Source organism: Neoarius graeffei, chromosome 22, assembly GCF_027579695.1.
Source record: "Neoarius graeffei isolate fNeoGra1 chromosome 22, fNeoGra1.pri, whole genome shotgun sequence".
Classification (NCBI taxonomy): domain Eukaryota; kingdom Metazoa; phylum Chordata; class Actinopteri; order Siluriformes; family Ariidae; genus Neoarius; species Neoarius graeffei.
This window is the reverse complement of record NC_083590.1, coordinates 2,227,467-2,248,192: the sequence shown is the minus strand read 5'-3', so window position 1 is coordinate 2,248,192 and position 20,726 is coordinate 2,227,467. Positions and strand designations below refer to the sequence as shown.

Sequence of the window (20,726 nt, the reverse complement as noted above, 5' to 3'; positions counted from 1 at the left end):
GTTTAAGTTCTTCATCCACCCAAGGTGCACCAGAGGTTCTTACGGTCATCTTTTTAACCGGCGCATGCTGGTCTATCACCGGCACAAACTTGGACATAAATACATTTAATGCTGTGTCTGGTTCCTCCTCCTCAAGTACACTTGACCAGTTTATCTTACAAATGTCATTTAAGAAAGCCTCCTCGGAAAACCTTTTAAGAGTCCTTGTCAAAATGACTCTTGGCTTAGCCTTTGGTACACTTCCCTTCCTTGCAATAGCCACTAAATTATGGTCACTGTAACCTACAGGAACTGAAATAGCTTTCGAATATACTTCTTTTCTATTGACATAAATGTGATCAATACAGGACGATGTCATAATACCTCTTTTGTTGATGCTTATTCTAGTTGGCTGCTTCACCATCTGTTTTAAACTACATGAATTGGCTATGTTCATGAGCTTCTGCTTTAAAGGACAATGTGGTAGCAGCCAATCTACATTTAGGTCACCTGTTAGGATGACCTCCATGCTTAGGTCATATACCTGATCAAGCATACTATTCAATTTATCTATATAACCAATATTTGCACTGGGAGGTCTGTAGCAACAACCCACCAATATATCCTTTTGATATGGTAAGTGGATTTGCAACCACCTTATTTCAATATCAGTTGGTTCTAGGTCTTCTCTTACTTTTACAGGAATGTGATCTTGAACATAAAAGGCTACTCCACCACCATGACAATTTCTATCTCTGCGGTACATATTAAAACCTGAAATGGACATTGCAGCATTACTAAAAGTTTCGTCAAGATGAGTCTCTGAGATAGCCAGAATATGAACAGAATTAGAGGTTAGGAGTTCTTCAATGTCAGTGATTTTGTTTCTCAAACTGCAAATGTTCGAATGAGCTACTTTCAGTCCCTTCTTGGGTAGCCCTGCAGTAGAAAACATTTGTGTCAATAAAAAAAACAAAAGTCCTTTTTTGAGTGTCATATCTTATTACTCGTCTGTGGAGTCTTTTTTCTCTCCTTGCTGGATTATTAGTTTGTCATAGCGCAGAAAAGCAATGTCCCCCCTCTCTCTGGCTTCTTTCATTTTAGGCAAGAGCTCCTTCCTTCTTTGTCTCACCGCCTCTGGATAATCCTCATTTATAAAAATCCTAGTCCCTTTCAATTTTCTTGCGTTCCTTAGTACCATGTCTCTATCCTTTGTACGATGGAATCTCACGATGACTGGACGTGGCCTGCCTTGAGTGCCATCGCTAGAGATATTCACATTTCCAGTACGCCATGCTTGTTCCACTGTGATTGTCTTTGGGTCCAGGTTGAGTTTCTCTTTAAATATTTCCAGAACCTTTTCTTCTGTGGCTAAATTGTTCTCTTTTTCTGCCTCTGGAATTCCATCGATGATTATATTTGCTCTCCTTGCTTGCCTGTCGAGGATGTCAGCTTTTTCGTCCAATATCAGCATGGATTCAGCCAGTCGATCAATATCTGTTCTTTGTGATTTACAGCTAGCTTGAATTCCTTTATTTTCACATTTAATATCATCCAACTCCTTTTGTGTAAATTGTAAACTTGTTCTTAAGTCTTGCAAGTCTTTTAGCATGTCATCAATCCTTTTATTACATGTCTCCATAATGGTACTAACACAAGTTTTAAAATTGCTTTCCTGCTGTAATAAAAGTTCTTTGTAAAAGAGTTTTTGTTGTTCCAGCAGTTCTTGTAGATGTACCATTGATACAGTTTGATCATTGTCTTTCTCCCCTCTTTCTTTGTTCCCCTTCCCACCAGCCATTTTGTCTTGGGTCTAGACCTAACACCAGCTCTAGTTAAAAAAAAACAGTCCCAGACTTTCCAAAATCTTCCAAATTTGCCCCAACAAGGTTTCAGTTCTTCTGCTTAAAAGCTCCTTTAAAAAGCATTAAAGCATTTAACTGGCAAAAATCACTTGCAGTGGATATAAAAAGTATACACACCCCATTAAAATGATTGGTTTTTCTGATGGAAAAAAATGAGACCACGATAAATAATTTCAAAACTTTTCCCACCTTAAATGTGACCTATAACCTGGACAGTTGAAAAACAAACAAATCTGTTGGGGGAAAACATAAAAAGTAAAAAACGCACAATAAGTTGGTTGCATAAGTGTGCACACCCTTAAACTAATACTTTGCTGAAGCACCTTTTGATTTAATTACAGCATTCAGTCTTTTTAGGTCAGAGTCTATCAGCCTGCCACATCTAGACTTGGTAATATTTGCCCACTCTTCCTTGCAAAAGCGCTCCAAATCTGTCAGATTGCGAGGGCATCTGTTGTGCACAGCCCTCTTCAGGTCACCCCACAGATTTTCAATTGGGTTTTGGTCTGGGTTCTGGCTAGGCCATTCCAAAACTTAAATTTTATTCTGGTGAAGCCATTCTTTTGTTGATTTTGATGTATGCTTGGGGTCATTGTCGTGCTGAAAGATGAAATTCCTCTTCATCTTCAGTTTTCTAGCAGACACCTGAAGGTTTTGGGTCAAAATTGACTGGTATTTAGAACTGTTCATAATTCCCTCCACCTTGACTAAAGCCCCTGTTCCAGCTGAAGAAAAACAACCCCAAAACATGATGCTGCCACCATCATGCTTCACCGTGGGTATGGTGTTCTTTTGGTGATGCGCAGTGCCAAACATACAGTGGTGCTTGAAAGTTTGTGAACCCTTTAGAATTTTCTACATTTCTGCATAAATATGACCTAAAGCATCATCAGATTTTCACACAAGTCCTAAAAGTAGATAAAGAGAACCCAGTTAAACAAATGAGACAAAAAAATATTATAGTTGGTCATTTATTTATTGAGGAAAATGATCCAATATTACATATCTGTGAGTGGCAAAAGTATGTGAACCTCTAGGATTAGCAGTTAATTTGAAGGTGAAATTAGAGTCAGGTGTTTTCAATCAATGGGATGACAATCAGGTGTGGGTGGGCACCCTGTTTTATTTAAAGAACAGGGATCTATCAAAGTCTGATCTTCACAACACATGTTTGTGGAAGTGTATCATGGCACGAACAAAGGAGATTTCTGAGGACCTCAGAAAAAGCGTTGTTGATGCTCATCAGGCTGGAAAAGGTTACAAAACCATCTCTAAAGAGTTTGGACTCCACCAATCCACAGTCAGACAGATTGTGTACAAATGGAGGAAATTCAAGACCATTGTTACCCTCCCCAGGAGTGGGCGACCAACAAAGATCACTCCAAGAGCAAGGCGTGTAATAGTCGGCGAGATCACAAAGGAACCCAGGGTAACTTCTAAGCAACTGAAGGCCTCTCTCACATTGGCTAATGTTAATGTTCATGAGTCCACCATCAGGAGAACACTGAACAACAATGGAGTGCATGGCAGGGTTGTAAGGAGAAAGCCACTGCTCTCCAAAAAGAACATTGCTGCTCATCCACATTTTGCTAAAGATCACATGGACAAGCCAGAAGGCTATTGGAAAAATGTTTTGTGGATGGATGAGACTAAAATAGAACTTTTTGGTTTAAATGAGAAGCGTTATGTTTGGAGAAAGGAAAACACTGCATTCCAGCATAAGAACCTTATCCCATCTGTGAAACATGGTGGTGGTAGTATCATGGTTTGGGCCTGTTTTGCTGCATCTGGGCCAGGACGGCTTGCCATCATTGATGGAACAATGAATTCTGACTTATACCAGTGAATTCTAAAGGAAAATGTCAGGATATCTGTCCATGAACTGAATCTCAAGAGAAGGTGGGTCATGCAGCAAGACAACAACCCTAAGCACACAAGTCATTCTACCACAGAATGGTTAAAGAAGAATAAAGTTAATGTTTTGGAATGGCCAAGTCAAAGTCCTGACCTTAATCCAATGGAAATGTTGTGGAAGGACCTGAAGCAAGCAGTTCATGTGAGGAAATCCACCAACATCCCAGAGTTGAAGCTGTTCTGTACGGAGGAACGGGCTAAAATTCCTCCAAGCTGGTGTGCAGGACTGATCAACAGTTACCGCAAACGTTTAGTTGCAGTTATTGCTGCACAAGGGGGTCACACCAGATACTGAAAGCAAAGGTTCACATACTTTTGCCACTCACAGATATGTAATATTGGATCACTTTCCACAATAAATAAATGACCAAGTATAATATTTTTGTCTCATTTGTTTAACTGGGTTCTCTAATGCCGCTTTTCCACTACCAACGCGGCTGAGCCGTGCCGTGCCGAGTTGGGCTGAGTCGAGCTGAGCGGGGCTATTGAAGTTGCATTTCGACTACAACCGCGCTGAACCGTGCTGGCTGGAAGTGGGTGGACACATTGGGTGGAGTTAGTGAAAGTGGGTGGACGTCAGGTGATGTCGTTAAGCGGCGCAAACAGTGACATCAGTGAGCTTTTAAGCGGTAGTCTCACAACCCGAATAGTAAACAATAAACATGGAGGACATGGAGTCGTTAGTGTTGCTGGTCTTGGTGCTGTGGCTTGTTGTCACCGACAACGCCAACAGATACTGGCAAGAGCGTATAGATGAGGCGAGGTGCATAAGGCTTCAGAAATTCTCGTAATTCTCCTTCTTCCGGGTTTGCGGTGTTTACAGATCCCAGCGTGCTCGCGGGGCGTGTGTGGGCATGTGAGGACACTCCTCCTCACCAATCAGTGCACAGGGGAGTGTCTGCTCACGCCCCCAGCCTCACTCGGCACGGTTTGGCTCGCATCAGCCCCACTCCAAAACGGTGCGAGTTTTAGGGGTTAAGCAGGGCTGAAACGAGCTGAGTCGTGCTGTTTTTTGGTAGTCGAAACGCGAGCCGTGTCGGGCTGAAGTGAGCTGAAGTGAGCTGAAGTGAGCTGACAAAGGGTAGTGGAAAAGGGCCATTTATCTACTTTTAGGACTTGTGTGAAAATCTGATGATGTTTTAGGTCATATTTATGCTGAAATATAGAAAATTCTAAAGGGTTCACAAACTTTCAAGCACCATTGTACCTTTTGGAATTGTGGACAAAAAGTTCAACAGACCAGAACACATTTTCCCACATGCTTTTGGGAGAGTTGATGTATTTTTTTGCAAAATTTAGCCGGGCCTGGATGTTTTTCTTTGACCCTACCTCATAGTCCAGACATATGGAGAATACGGGAGATTGTTTGTCACATGTAGTTCACAACCAGTACTTGCCAGAAATTCCTGCAGCTCCTTCAGTGTTGCTGTAGGCCTCTCGTCATCCTCACTGACCAGTTTTCGTCTTGTCTTTTCACCAATTTTGGAGGGACGTCCAGTTCTCGGTAATGTCACTGTTGTCCCATCTCTTCTCCACTTCTTGATGACAGTCCTCACTGTGCTCCATGGTACGGTATATCTAATGGCATGGAAATGTTTTTGTACCCGTCTCCTGACTGATACCTTTCAACAATGAGATCCCTCTGATGCTTTGTAAGCTCTCTGTGAACCCTGGCTTTTGCTGGAGGATGCAACTGAGTAAATGTCTGATCTTTATTTGGGGTTAATCAGAGTCATTTTAATCGATGGCAGGTGTGAACCCAAAAAGACTGAATGCTGTAATTCATAGGTGGCCAACCCGCGGCTCGCGAGCCGCATGCGGTTCTTTACCTGGTGTCATGCGGCTCTCACCTTCATGTCCAAGTTGGTGTTCGTTTGTGGTTTTATGTGCGTTTTCGCTTCACTGCAGTTAATTACGGTTATTTTATTAAAGGTGCTTCGCTTGGTTTCATTACGGTATTTTCACATCATGACAAATGCGCAGGTGCGTGAGATGATGTGCTAAATTTCAGATCTCAAAATGGCAGGAAAAAATGCACTTCAAAAAGAAAATATGAAGATGAAAACAGGACGTTTTAACAGAGTGGGAGGATTTATATTTTTTCGTTGAACGTTATGGCAAGCTATTCTGCCTTCTATGTCAGTCGTCATTGTCGCATTTCAAGGCTTCAAATCTTCAGCGTCACTTCAGCTCACTACATGCTAAAATCGACCAGGACTTTCCGAAAGCAGGGATGTGATTTTTCCGCGAATTCGCGGAATTCCGCTTTTTTCACCTCAAAACTTGAAGAAAAAATTTTTTCCGATTTTTCCCTCATCCACATTCGTATCCTATTCGTTCTGACTTTGTTTGAAAGATGGCAGCCTCGGATTTGCATCTTTACGCCTCGATCACGGAGGCTGCCATCTTTCAAATCTTTGTTTGAAGCGAGCTTACATACAGCTATCTAACAAGCGCGTTCATTGGTTGTTACAGAGCGATGAGCCAATCACGTACCTCGTTTCATCTCAATGACGTAATTGCGTAAATGACGTAATTACGTCAATAAGATGAAACGAGGTACGTGATTGGCTCATCGCTCTGTAACAACCAATGAACGCACTTGTTAGATAGCTGTACGTAAGCTCGCTTCAAACAAAGAGTTGAAAGATGGCAGCCTCCGTGATCGAGGCGTAAAGATGCAAATCGAGTTAAAGAAATCGACAGAATAGTGAAAAAAAAGTTCCGCTGGGAATGGTTGGAGAAAAACCGCGGCTCGCCTCGGGGCGAATTACGTCACAAGGCGCGGGGCTAGCGGGCCCTGCTCGCGCTGGTTCTTTGGGGTGTGTGTGTGTGAGAGGGAGTGTGTGTGTGTGTGTGTGAGTGAGAGTGAGAGAGAGTGTGTGAGAGTGAGAGAGAGAGAGAGTGTGTGTGAGTGAGAGAGTGTGTGTGAGTGAGTGTGTGTGTGTGTGTGTGAGCGAGAGTGTGTGTGTGTGTGAGAGAGAGTGAGCGTGTGTGTCAGAGTTGCATGTTGACCATTAAATTGGCTTGAATTTGTTAATCATGACAAGTTTTTTCTTGTGTGTTTGCTTGCCATTTTAGTACAATTTTTAAGTCAGAAAACCCCAGAACCCAGGAGCTTCGGGGGGCTTCCCCCCTTGTCCCCCCACTAGGCCGCTGCCCTGGACCAGCTGGGGGCCTGCGGCCCCCAGACCCCCGGCTAAAATTTTCAGATAATTTCACCAGCCCCAAATCACATCCCTGCGAAAGGGAGTGAACTTCATAAACACAAGTTAATCACGTTAAAAAGTCATGTAGTGTATATACATTATGTATTTGTTCATTTGTTTTCCAGTTATCAATTTGTATGTGTGCGTGTGTGTTCTTCTTTCAAAAATTTGAGCATTGTATTATATTTTATCTATATTTGCACTTGCACTGATCACTGTTCCCAGTGCCTATGGAGCTTGTACTGTTTGAGGAAATTAAATTAGCACTTTGTAATTTCCATTTTCCGACTGACTGTATTTATTTGAATACTTATTTATTTGAATGCAGGTCTTGTGCAGGTCATGCAATTGAGAATTCAAGCTGAATCAAAATGGCTTTTGCATTTTCGATGTTAAACAGGTAACTCCAAAATGCACTAGAATACAGGAAATTGCATCTAAGAAATCCAAAATTTTTCGGGGGAGGCCCCCCGGAGCCCCCCCAATGGGGGGAATCCCCACATGTAAACAATGTCTGCCTTTGTGCCCCACCTACAGTTTTCTTCACCAGTCGCCACTGTTGAAAATGACTGGCCTGTGGTCTTGGTACTGCAGTAAATGCATCATTATCATGTTGGTGTGGGGCATTGGTTAAGTTGGAGTGTGACATCAATGTGGCTGTGTGTGTGTGTGTGTGTCCGCGCGTGCAGAAGGAGGGTAATATTTGTGTGCCCATGTTCATGTGCCGATGTGGCTCTTTGCCGTAACACAGTAAGAATTGTGGCTCTTGGGCTCCGACTGGTTGGCCACCCCTGCTGTAATTAAATCAAAAGGTGCTTCAACAAAGTATTAGTTTAAGGGTGTGTACATTTATGCAACCAGCTCATTGTACATTTTTTTATTTTTTATGTTTTTCCCCCGAATAGATTTGTTTGATTTTCAATTGACTTGTACAGGTTATAGGTCACATTAAAGGTGGGAAAATTTTTTAAATTATTTATTGTGGTCTCATTTTTTTACATCAGAAAAACCGATCATTTTAACAGGGTGTGTATACTTTTTATATCCACTGTTTCATTAAAATGGTGATCAATATAATGAGATGAGAACCAGTCCAGCCAGCCAGTCAGGACTGATGTTAACGTTTCCTCCAACAAAAATAAATTCTGTTAAATATTTTGCTTTAAAAACTTTGACATCATTGATATTTGCTCACAGTAACTTCTTTTGATCCCTGTTGCTACACCCATAAACATTCAGCAAAATTAAAAATATGACTTCTACATCGCTCAATGCTGCAAGCCAATGTCCTTTTACATCACTCTTATAGATGACAGCTTTATCTGGAGCCCTACTGAATTGTTTAAGCCATGACTGAACAGTACCCTCGAAAATGCTGGGTTGTTTTTTCAACCCAAACGCTGGGTTAAGGCTGATGGGTCATATTGTTGGGTTATTATCCTCCGCCATGAAGTGCACAGGGGCATATACAGTGGGGAAATAATTATTTTATCCCCTGCAGATTTTGTAAGTTTGCCTGGTTACAAAGAAATAAGGGTCTATAATTTTTATGGCACTTTTATTTTAACAAATAGAGACAGAATATCAAGAAAAAATTCCAGAAAAAATACACATATTAAAGGTTATAAATTCATTTGCATTTGATTGAGTGAAATAAGTATTTGGTCCCTCAACAAAACATGACTTAGTACTTGGTGGAGAAACCCTTGCTGGCAAGCACAGAAATTTCTTGTAGTTGGTCACCAGGTTTGCACACATCTCAGGAGGGATTTTGGTCCACTTCTCTTTACAGATTCTCTCCAAATTCTGAAGGTTTTGAGGCTGTCGCTTGGCAACTCGAAGTTTCAGCTCCCTCCACAAATTTTCTATAGGATTAAAGGTCTGGAGACTGGCTAGGCCACAACCTTAATGTGCTTCTTCTTGAGCCACTCCGTTGTTGCTTTGGCTGTATGTTTTGGGTCACTGTCATCCTGAAAGACCTATCCACGACCCATCTTCAGTGCTCTGACTGAGGGAAGGAGGTTCTCTTCCAAGATCTTATGGTACATGGCCCCGTCCATCAGCCCCTCCATGCAGTGAAGTCGTCCTGTACCCTTAGCAGAGAAACAGCCCCAAAGTATAATGTTTCCACCTCTGTGCGTGATGGTGGGGATGGTGTTCTTGCGATTGTATTCAGCATTTCTCTCCCTCCAAACATAATGAGTTGAGTTGATGCCAAAGAGTTCAATTTTGGATTCATCTGACCACATCACCTTCTCCCGAGCCTTCTCTGAATCATTTAGGTGCTCACTGGCAAACTTCAGATGGGGCTGTACATGTGCCTTCTTGAGTAGAGGGACCTTGCGGGCACTGCAGGATTTCAATCCATTACGGCATAGTATGTTACCAATAGAGATCTTGCAGTCACGTGACCGGAAAGTACACAACCCCCATCTTGTTGGTCAAAAACACCACTGAATACTGCTGCACTCGTGTACAGAATGGATCAATTTCAACCGACGGACTACACGGCTCATTTTTCTAATGAACATATAACTAGATATATGTCTAAAATAAACAATCTACAGATTTGTGACCCTTATGGCTTACCGGATGGAGTTTTCACGACCGGATTTTGAACTGCCAGCGGAATACCTGGACGTGTATGATTACCTCATTAACTTTCCCTCGCTGTTCAGTGGTGAAGCACTGCATGCCTATAAATCTCTGGACAGTTTTCTTTACAGAAATTCAGGATTTGTCAGCGACTCAGATGTGGCATCTTGTAAACAAGAAAATAATCCTCATTGGATGGGTAAGTCACTTAAGTATTGAGTATAGCACTGACCAGCCAATTATAGAATAGAATAAGGTAATTCCAAATCGTCCGTCTTGTTTACATGGATCTGGCGTTGGAGAGGTAGAGGCTTGGCAGTGGAGGTTTGAGTAGCTGTTTTCTGAGCTTAGTCAACAGGCCGGCTCTGCCTGTAGCCTCGCTTTTGCTTCGGCTCCCGGCACCGCCTCCTTCGCTTTGCTTCCAATAACAATCCACGGAGACCCCGCTGGTCTCGCTCGCTATCTCATCTGGAATATTTTTTTTTTCTCGTCCGGAATGTTGTGCATGCGATGGAAATCGCTACAAACCGTCATTTTCTGCTGGAAACCAATGTCCAGTAAGTCCATACGGTTGTAGTGGATATTGAAGTCCGGTACAGACGAACAACACGCAAAAATACACACAAAAAACATAAAAAACGTGCACAGGTAGGGAGAGCTTGTAGCCGCAGCCGTTGTAGTAGAATTGTATATAGTAGGGTTTTCCAGAAGAAAAGGTAGAAGTAAAAGCAGAAGTAGAAGTAGAAGGCGGAATATGGCGTTTGACCGACACGATGACGTCTGTCACAATCTGGATCAGCTGTGACGTCACATGCAAGTGCTCCATGGTTTTCTTGGTGACTATGGTCCCAGCTGCCTTGAGATCTTTAACAAGCTCCTCCCATGTAGTTCTGGGCTGATCCCTCACTCTTCTCATGATCATCCTTACCCCATGAGGTGAGAGCTTGCATGGAGCGCCAGGCCGAGGGCGATTGTTGGTCATTTTATATTTCTTCCATTTTCTAATAATTGCACCAAGAGTTGTCTCCTTCTCACCAAGGTTCTTGCTGATGGTCTTGTAGCCCATTCCAGCCTTGTGCAGGTCTACAATCTTGTTTCTGATGTCCTTTGAAAGTTCTTTGGTCTTGCCCATGGTGGTGGAGAGGTTGGAAGAGGTTCATTCTGTTGGCAGGTGTCTTATAACCATAACAAGTAGAACTTAGGAGTACTTTCTTAAAGTGACAGACTAATCTGTGTGGCTCATGGGCACAGACAGTAACTGGTCTGTGGTAGCCAGAATTCTTGCTGGTTTGTCGGCGATCAAATATTTATTGCGTTCAATCAAATACAAATGAATTTATAACCTTTATATGTGGACTTTTTTGATGATATTCTGTCTCATCTCATCTAATTATCTCTAGCTGCTTTATCCTGTTCTACAGGGTCGCAGGCGAGCTGGAGCCTATCCCAGCTGACTACGGGCGAAAGGCAGGGTACACCCTGGACAAGTCGCCAGGTCATCACAGGGCTGACACATAGACACAGACAACCATTCACACTCACATTCACACCTACGGTCAATTTAGAGTCACCAGTTAACCTAACCTGCATGTCTTTGGACTGTGGGGGAAACCGGAGCACCCGGAGGAAACCCACGCGGACACGGGGAGAACATGCAAACTCCACACAGAAAGGTCCTCGCCGGCCACGGGGCTCGAACCCGGACCCTCTTGCTGTGAGGCAACAGCGCTAACCACTACACCACCGTGCCACCTATTCTGTCTCTCATCTCATCTCATCTCATTATCTCTAGCCACTTTATCCTTCTACAGGGTCGCAGGCAAGCTGGAGCCTATCCCAGCTGACTACGGGCGAAAGGCGGGGTACACCCTGGACAAGTCGCCAGGTCATCACAGGGCTGACACATAGACACAGACAACCATTCACACTCACAATCACACCTACGGTCAATTTAGAGTCACCAGTTAACCTAACCTGCATGTCTTTGGACTGTGGGGGAAACCGGAGCACCCGGAGGAAACCCACGCGGACACGGGGAGAACATGCAAACTCCACACAGAAAGGTCCTCGCCGGCCACGGGGCTCGAACCCGGACCCTCTTGCTGTGAGGCAACAGCGCTAACCACTACACCACCGTGCCACCTATTCTGTCTCTACTTGTGAAAATAAAAGTACCATAAAAATTATAGGCTGGTCATTTCTTTGTAACCAGGCAAACTTACAAAATTAGCAGGGGATCAAATAATTATTTTCCCCACTGTAGGAATGGAGTCCATCCGTCTGTTTCAATATGGATGAGTTTTCTCAGAAACTACATGAGCTACATCAATGAAACTTTATATGCTTATATTAATGGTCATGATTTAAGTTGTGTTTGAAAATCATTTACAATAAAATATTATTTTCAGAGTTATGGCCCTTGATTTTCATTACTGGACTTTGTACAATTGGACTCAATCTGGATAAGTTTTCTCAGAAACTACATAAAGCTACATCAATGCAACTCTGTGTGCTCATCCTACTGAAAAAGCTGGGTAGCGTTTTATGAACGTGTCATAGCACTTATGAAATAAATCAATATTAAAGAAATGGGCTTATAATGTTTTAAGTATTAAGAGGTTACAAATTAAAAATATGACTTCTACAACCCCAATTCCAAAAAAGTTGGGACAAAGTACAAATTGTAAATAAAAACAGAATGCAATAATTTACAAATCTCAAAAACTGATATTGTATTCACAATAGAACATAGACAACATATCAAATGTCGAAAGTGAGACATTTTGAAATTTCATGCCAAATATAACTTAGATTACACATTTTTCAGTTTTACTCAAATTAGGGTGGTGCAAAAATGAGTACACCCCACAACAAAAACTACTACATCTAGCACTTTGTATGGCCTCCATGATTTTTAATGACAGCACCAAGTCTTCTAGGCATGGAATGAACAAGTTGGCAACATTTTGCAACATCAATCTTTTTCCATTCTTCAATGACCTCTTTTAGTGACTGGATGCTGGATGGAGAGCGATGCTCAACTTGTCTCTTCACAATTCCCCAAAGAAAATAATTTCTTTACACCACAAAGGTGAAGGCTACAAGAACATCAGCAAAGCTTTAATTATCAGTCAGAATACTGTAGCAGGCGGCACGGTGGTGTAGTGGTTAGCGCTGTCGCCTCACAGCAAGAAGGTCCTGGGTTCGAGCCCCGGGGCCGGCGAGGGCCTTTCTGTGCGGAGTTTGCATGTTCTCCCCGTGTACGCGTGGGTTTCCTCCGGGTGCTCCGGTTTCCCCCACAGTCCAAAGACATGCAGGTTAGGTTAACTGGTGACTCTAAATTGACCATAGGTGTGAATGTGAGTGTGAATGGTTGTCTATGTGTCAGCCCTGTGATGACCTGGCGACTTGTCCAGGGTGTACCCCGCCTTTCGCCCGTAGTCAGCTGGGATAGGCTCCAGCTTGCCTGCGACCCTGTAGAACAGGATAAAGCGGCTACAGATAATGAGATGAGATGAGATGAGTTGAGAATACTGTAGCAAAAGTGGTACAAAAATTTAAGAAAGATGGAACTGCAACCATCTCACAGAGATGTCCAGGTCGTACACGGAAGTTAACACCTCGACAGGAGCATCTTCTGATGAGAAGGGCTGAAGAAAATTGGCATGCAAGTTCACTGCAGTTATCTAAAGAAGTAGAAAGCCAAACTGGGGTGACTATTTCCCGTGACACAATATGGCGTACACTGCAGAGGAATGGCATGCATGGATGCCGTCCACGAAAAGCCCAGGCACAAAAAAAAAGCCTGCCTAGAGTTTGCCAGGGCCCATGCTGACAAAGATGAAGACTACTGGGACTCTATACTCTGGAGTGATGAGACCAAGATAAATGTTTTTGGAACTGATGGCTTCAAAACTGTATGGCGTCGCAAAGGTGAGGAATACAAAGAAAAATGCATGGTGCCTACAGTGAAACATGGTGGTGGCAGTGTCCTTATGTGGGGCTGCATGAGTGCTGCTGGTGTTGGGGAGCTGCATTTCATTGATGGCATCATGAATTCACAGATGTATTGCTCTATACTGAAAGAGAAGATGCTACCATCACTCCGTGCCCTTGGTCATTGTGCAGTTTTCCAACATGACTAAACACACATCTAAGGCCACTGTTGGATTTCTGAAGAAGAACAGGGTGAAAGTGATTCAGTGGCCAAGTATGTCTCCTGATCTGAACCCAATCGAACACCTATGGGGAATTCTGAAGAGACAAGTTGAGCATCACTTTCCATCCAGCATCCAGTCACTAAAAGAGGTCGTTGTTGAAGAATGGAAAAAGATTGATGTTGCAAACTGTCACCAACTTGTTCATTCCATGCCTAGAAGACTTGGTGCTGTCATTAAAAATCATGGCGGCCATACAAAGTACTAGATGTAGTAGTTTTTGTTGTGGGGTGTACTCATTTTTGCACCACCCTAATTTGAGTAAAACTGAAAAATGTGTAATCTAAGTTATATTATTAACCTTACTTTCCCGTTATAAGTTAAACAGATGTTATATTAAACTTTGTCTTGTCAACATTTTGGAAATTGTTTGTGTTAAATGAGATATTGTTTAAAATGTTACTTTTCAAAGGGGGTGCACTCATTTACACTCAGCACTGTATGTGTATGAGAGGGAGTTAAAATTAACTGCAAAAAGAGACAGTTCCGTCCCTCAGTATCAGATCAGTTCCAGTCCAGCGCTCCTCTAATTTTACACATTACCTGCTTTAACTCTGGTTTCTAAATGCTCCTTGAACCTCGGCCTGTTTTTTCATTCTGCTCTCGCTTGTTAGACGCATGATCACAAGGCTCCTCTTGTCACTCTGTCCTCCTGATCAAAGGACATTAGATCAGAGGGTTTTTTTCTCAGTACGAGGTGACATCTGCATAATTATTTTTCTTGTTTTAAATCCCGGACACAGGCCTCCGGACTAAGATTCCCGGGCGACTCTTCTGAGTTCAGTGAAAAACAGGAAGCGGTTCAGTAACTTTCTCAGAGGAGTCTGGAGAAAAATACTGACATGGCTGATCTTATAAAATAGTCCTATAAAACCCGTATATGGCTGAAGAGTGAAACGAGTTTTAACAAATGATGAAAACTTTTAACATTTTAAAGCGTGTGATATAGTACTCTGAATAAAAGACGTGTTGCTGCTTACCTTCACTCGAGGCCATTTCGTAACAGCGCTGAAATGGAAAGTGAAAGCAACTTTAACTGTCCGGGGAAACGTCACACTCAGGGGTGTGGCCATCATTTTAGAAGTGAGGGGGACAAATTGTTCAGAGGTCTATTGAGTGATTTATCATCCTCTTGCATTCAGTTGCACCTCAGCAGCTAAAGAACCACATAACCACAAACAGCACAGCACCAGGGAACCGACTTTAGTTCTTTAAAATGATATACTGTCAAAATCTATAAATCCTATAAAGTAAAATTTATAAATAGAATTAAGAATAGTAGTAGTGACATAGCTAGTTATATTCTCTTCTCATCTGTGACCCTGCATAATCCTCCCTGTTGGCCTCTGGTCCACTGTCTCCTCTCTCACCCTGCTCTTTCTGTTGTGGCAATAAAGATTAAAAAACATGTGGAAAGCAACATTTTGAAATAGAATTAGGAATACAGTAATAATAATCAGCAAATTCATGTACTTTAAACTTTAACTACCACAAAAATAAATTAAATCTTTACAAAAATAACAGTCAAAGGAACACAAATACATTTATATTCTTATTTTCTACCCAGAAGTGAGTAATCTTAGAGTAGCCAAAATAGTAATGTTACTCAAGTAAGAGTATTGTTACTTTAGAATAATATTACTCAAGTAAAAGTCAAACGTATTTTGCAACAAAGCAACTCTTAAGAGTACAATTTATCCAAAAAGTTACTCAAGTAAATGTAACAGAGTAAATGTAACTAGTTACTACCGCCTCTAAGTTAGCTAGCTAGCTTAACTCACTAAACTGACATCTATTTGTCATCTTTTAGCTAAACATTATCTAAATTCAACAGCATTACTCAACTTACATGGTTTGTTTGGAAAAAACTGTGTAAAGTCTTTAGCCTCTTGGCTGGTTTGCTGAACATACAGAAGCGCTGCCCAGATCTGAATCACACCAAAGATACTCATACACTCTAAAAAATAAAGGTGCTTCAGTGGTTCTTCAAATCTCTGGATGGTTCCATGGAGAGTCAAAACTCTGTGATGAACCATTACATTATGCGAAAGGTTCTTCACATTGGAAATGGTTCTTCAGAGCCTGGCATTTTCTTACTATTTGCTGGTCAATGCACATAGGCTATTTTTACACAAATCTGTCTTCACTGCTCAAACAACAATAATTTTCTAGTTATTTGGATATATCTATGCCTACTTGAGGTGTCATGATGCACACTGAACACACCTACGCACAAATTAGGCATTGGGATACTGTGATCAGGTCACCAGCAATAGTTGTTTAGTATTTCTAAAACAGTTTGTGCATAATTTTTCCTGCACAAATAATGCCTAAAACGCAAATTATTTCAAAGACATTGAGTGTCAGAGCAGCCTCTCTGAGCCGAACATTCCAGAATCTGCTCTGAACATTCTCGCGCGCGACCGCCGTCTCGCGGAATGTTCTCTCCACTCTGCCTTTTCGCCTGAATTTCTGCTGGAGGAGGAGGTCGCGTTTTGTGGAAGCTGCCAGAAGATTTTATTAACATATTAACCTTTCGGTAAGTGTTTGTAAGAGTGCTTGTTCTACACCAGTTTAGTCTCCTTATCAACCAAAAACATTAGCCATTTGTGGGGGTGACGAAACGAAGTTTATATCCCAATTTTACAAAATGAAAAGTTGAATATTCTTAGCTATCGCTAGCTATAGCAAACAGGTCGGGCACCATTTTGTGAGTAGCTGAATAGCTGCATTTCAAAACCAAGCAACGTTTTTCTAAGTTATGTTGCTGCTTACATGTTTTTGGTATTCATAAGTAAATTGAATGATTTTTCTAATTCATGTTTATATTTTCAACAGGTATGGCACATTTATGGTCAGTGTCACAAGTTTGTGAATGGCTTGAAGAAGCTGGACTAGGGCATGCAAAGGACAGTTTCATTGGTAGGCCCATATGAATGGACAACATTTTTCAGTGCACGTTTTGTCCAATCAAAAAACCCACTCACAACAAACTTTTAAAGCACCTGAAGCTTTTTCACGAAAACCTAGAGGCATTTTCAGTTACTTGTGGATTTGATGGCTGCCCACGTACATTTTCAAGAGTGAAATCATTACAGAACCACATCCGCAAAAAACACAGAAACTGTCAAGGATATTTGGAAGCAACAGAGACTCCTCCCAGTGGAGAAATTGAACAGGCTTCTCAAGTATCTACATCAGAACTTTTAAATGCACTAATTGAAACACTCACAAGATGGTTGGCGATATTTGCTTTGTATCTTCAGGAAAAATATGTTATTCAAAAATGTGTACCAACAGATGTTATTTATGGGTTTGAAACACTGCTAATCTTTTTCCAAGTTTCTTTCACAGAAATATTTGAAAAATTCTTAGAAGAACGTGGAGTTGATGTTAGTACTTTGCCCCTGTCTATGTTTAGTGAGGATACTCTATTTGAACAATGTTTTAACGCAGTGAATACTCCCTACAAACTAGAAAAATACTGCATTGAACATCTAAATTTGATTGAATCTGTTGAATGTACTCTTAATATTGAAGAAAATGGTAAAAAGCATACTTATCAATATGCTCCCTTGTTAGAGACACTGAAAGTAATACTAGGAGAAAAGTCCACTCTAGAGCACATAATCAATCGGACCGTAGTTGATGATGGATGTTTGGAAGATTTCTGTGATGGGACTATATGTAAGGATTCTCATTGGGATAGTGATTTCTTTTTGAGACTTCACTTTTATAACGATGAATTTGAGATTGTTAACCCTCTAGGATCTAGGAAAACAGTACACAAAATTTCTGCATTTTACTTTACTCTGGGAAACGTTCACCCAAAATACAGGAGTAATTTAAAGCATATCCATCTGTAACGTTCCGTAGAAGTGGGTGGAGCACAGAGGACGGCAGGACAGAGACTGAGTTCGCAAAACTCTTTTATTTTCACTTTTCAGTGGGAAAACGTTTCTCTCTCAGCCACGCACGCACACACATTCCGGTCCTCGGCTTGTGGAGAGAGACCCTCTGCTCTCGCTCTCCCTCCTTAAATAGCCCAGTTTACTGGGGAGAACACACAAAACATAGATTAATCACACTCAGGTGAAGCGATTCTGCCACTTACCTTCCCCAACTCCGCCCTCCTGTCACAGACCGGCGCTTGACCATGCCCCCGCTGCCACATACCCCCACCGCCCGACTCAGGCCGGGCGCCCGTCCGGCCCGCAGCCGACTCCCCCCCCCCCCCCCGACGGGAGAGGAAGTCCGCAACGACCATCTGCGCCCCCGGCCTGTGGACCACCTTGAAGTTGAAAGGTTGGAGCGCTAGATACCAACGGGTGATCCGCGCGTTGGCATCCTTCATGCGGTGGAGCCACTGGAGGGGCGCGTGGTCCGAACAGAGGGTGAAAGAGCGCCCCAGCAGGTAGTAACGGAGGGCGAGGACCGCCCACTTGATCGCCAGACACTCTTTCTCGATAGTGCTGTAGCGCCCCTCACGCACCGACAGCTTCCGGCTTATGTATAATACTGGGCGATCCTCTCCCCCCACCTGCTGGGACAAAACGGCCCCCAGCCCTCTGTCCGACGCATCCGTCTGTAACAAAAAAGGGAGAGAGAAGTCAGGGGAGTGTAAAAGTGGCCCCCCACACAGTGCAGCCTTTACCTCAGAGAAAGCCCGCTGGCACTGCTCCGTCCACTGGACTGGATCTGGCGCCCCCTTTTTAGTGAGGTCAGTCAGCGGGCTGGTGACGTCCGAATAATTAGGTATAAACCTACGATAATAGCCAGCCAGCCCCAGGAACTGTCTCACCCCCTTTTTGGTCTTAGGCCTCGGGCAGGCCGCAATCGCTTCTGTCTTATTAATTTGGGGACGCACCTGCCCGTTACCCAAGTGGAAGCCCAGATACCGTAATTCCACCCGCCCAATCGCACACTTCTTCGGGTTGGCAGTGAGCCCCGCCCGCCTCAGCAACCTAAGGACGGCCCTCAGGTGTTGCAGGTGCCGCTGCCAGTCATTACTATAAATGACGATGTCATCCAAATAAGCGGCCGCATAGGTGGCGTGGGGCCGGAGGATCCGGTCCATCAGCCGCTGAAACGTAGCGGGCGCCCCAAACAGCCCAAACGGAAGTGTGACAAACTGGTGTAAGCCGAACGGTGTGGAAAAGGCCGTTTTTTCCCGGGATAATGGAGTCAAGGGGATCTGCCAATATCCCTTCGTCAAATCCAGTGTCGAGTAAAAGCGAGCCATGCCTAGTCGATCGAGCAGCTCATCAATACGAGGCATTGGGTACGCGTCGAATTTAGACACCGCGTTGACTTTTCTATAGTCCACACAGAACCGGACCGAGCCGTCGGCCTTGGGAACCAAGACCACCGGGCTGCTCCAGTCACTGTGGGACTCCTCGACGATGCCCATTTCGAGCATGGCCTGAAGTTCTTCCGGGACCACCTTTTTTTTGTGTTCGGGTAATCTATAAGGACGGCTACGCACTACCACCCCCGGGGGCATCTCTATGTGGTGTTCTATGAGGTTGGTGCGACCAGGCAGGGGCGAGAACACATCCGAAAACTCGGCCTGCAACTGGGCGACCTCCGTGAGTTGGGTCGGGGAGAGGTGGTCTCCACAGGGGACCGGAGAGGTGCGAGATGCCAATGACCCTTTTTGGACCTCCGGCCCCAGCTCCGCCTTCTCCGGAACTACCGACACCAACGCCACGGGGACCTCCTCGTTCCAGAGCTTCAGCAGATTGAGGTGGTAGATCTGTAGCGCCCCCTCCCTGTCCGTTCGCCTAACCTCATAGTCGACGTCCCCGACTCGCCGTGTGACCTCGAAGGGCCCTTGCCACTTGGCGATTAATTTGGAGCTCGACGTGGGCAGCAGGACGAGTACCTTATCTCCCGGAGTGAACTCTCTAAGGCACGTGCCCTTGTTGTACAGGCGGGTTTGCTGTTCCTGGGCCTGCCGCAAATTCTCCTGAGTTAAGTGGGTGAGCGTGTGGAGTTTTGCGTGCAGATCCATAACGTATTGAATTTCATTTTTGCTCTGCGAAGGTCCCTCCTCCCAATTTTCCCGCAGTACATCTAAGATGCCGCGCGGCTTACGCCCATACAATAATTCAAACTGGGAGAACCCTGTGGAGGCTTGGGGGACCTCTTGCACTGCAAACAGCAAGGGTTCGAGCCACTTATCCCAGTTACGTGCGTCCTCACTTACGAATTTTTTGATAATATTCTTGAGGGTGCGGTTGAACCGTTCGACTAAACCGTCCGTCTGTGGGTGATACACGCTGGTGTGGATCGGCTTAATACCCAGTAGCCCATACAGTTCAGCCAGTGTTCGTGACATAAACGAGGTGCCTTGGTCAGTCAGAATCTCTTTCGGGATTCCGACCCGGGAGATGACGTGGAAGAGGGCCTCTGCAATACTACGTGCGGAGATATTGCGAAGAGGCACCGCCTCCGGGTATCGCGTTGCATAGTCCACCAGAACCAATATAAAGCGGTACCCTCATGTTGACCGATCTAATGGCCCGACGAGATCCATCCCAATTCTTTCAAACGGGGTCTCAATTAATGGTAGGGGGCGCAAAGGCGCTTTTGGAATGGCCGCTGGATTTACTAAATGGCATTTGCGGCACGCCGTACACCACTTATGGACGTCGCCGTGAATCCCCGGCCAATAGAATCAGGCCATTATCCGGGCGAGTGTTTTATCCTGCACGAGGTGTCCCGCCATGGGATTAAAGTGAGCCGCCTGGAATACCAATTCCCGGCGGCTCTTTGGAATTAACAACTGGGTGACATGCTCCTTCGTCTGAGTGTCCTGCGTCACTCAGTACAACCTATCCTTTAAAATGGAAAAATAGGGGAAGGTCAGGGTGGCGTTCGGCTGGAGCGTTTGACCATCGATTACTCTCACTTGGTCAAACGCGTGTCGCAGAGTTTCGTCTCGC

At 43.8% G+C, this 20,726-nt stretch overlaps 1 protein-coding gene across 3 annotated transcripts in view; it reads right to left on the bottom strand.

The window, feature by feature from the left end:
* LOC132870523 (GTPase IMAP family member 8-like) overlaps nt 1–14,784 on the bottom strand; it is a 28,399-nt gene extending 13,615 nt beyond the window's left edge. For 2 of the 3 annotated variants that reach the window (XM_060904188.1, XM_060904190.1), the window contains exon 1: nt 14,760–14,784. In XM_060904188.1, the coding sequence (XP_060760171.1) occupies nt 14,760–14,775 (16 nt within the window). In that variant the 5' untranslated portion in view covers nt 14,776–14,784. Of the gene's footprint in view, nt 1–14,322; nt 14,432–14,759 lie in introns of all 3 variants that reach the window. The other variant, XM_060904189.1, reaches the window with a different exon arrangement.
* Between the last annotated feature and the right edge of the window lie 5,942 nt (nt 14,785–20,726).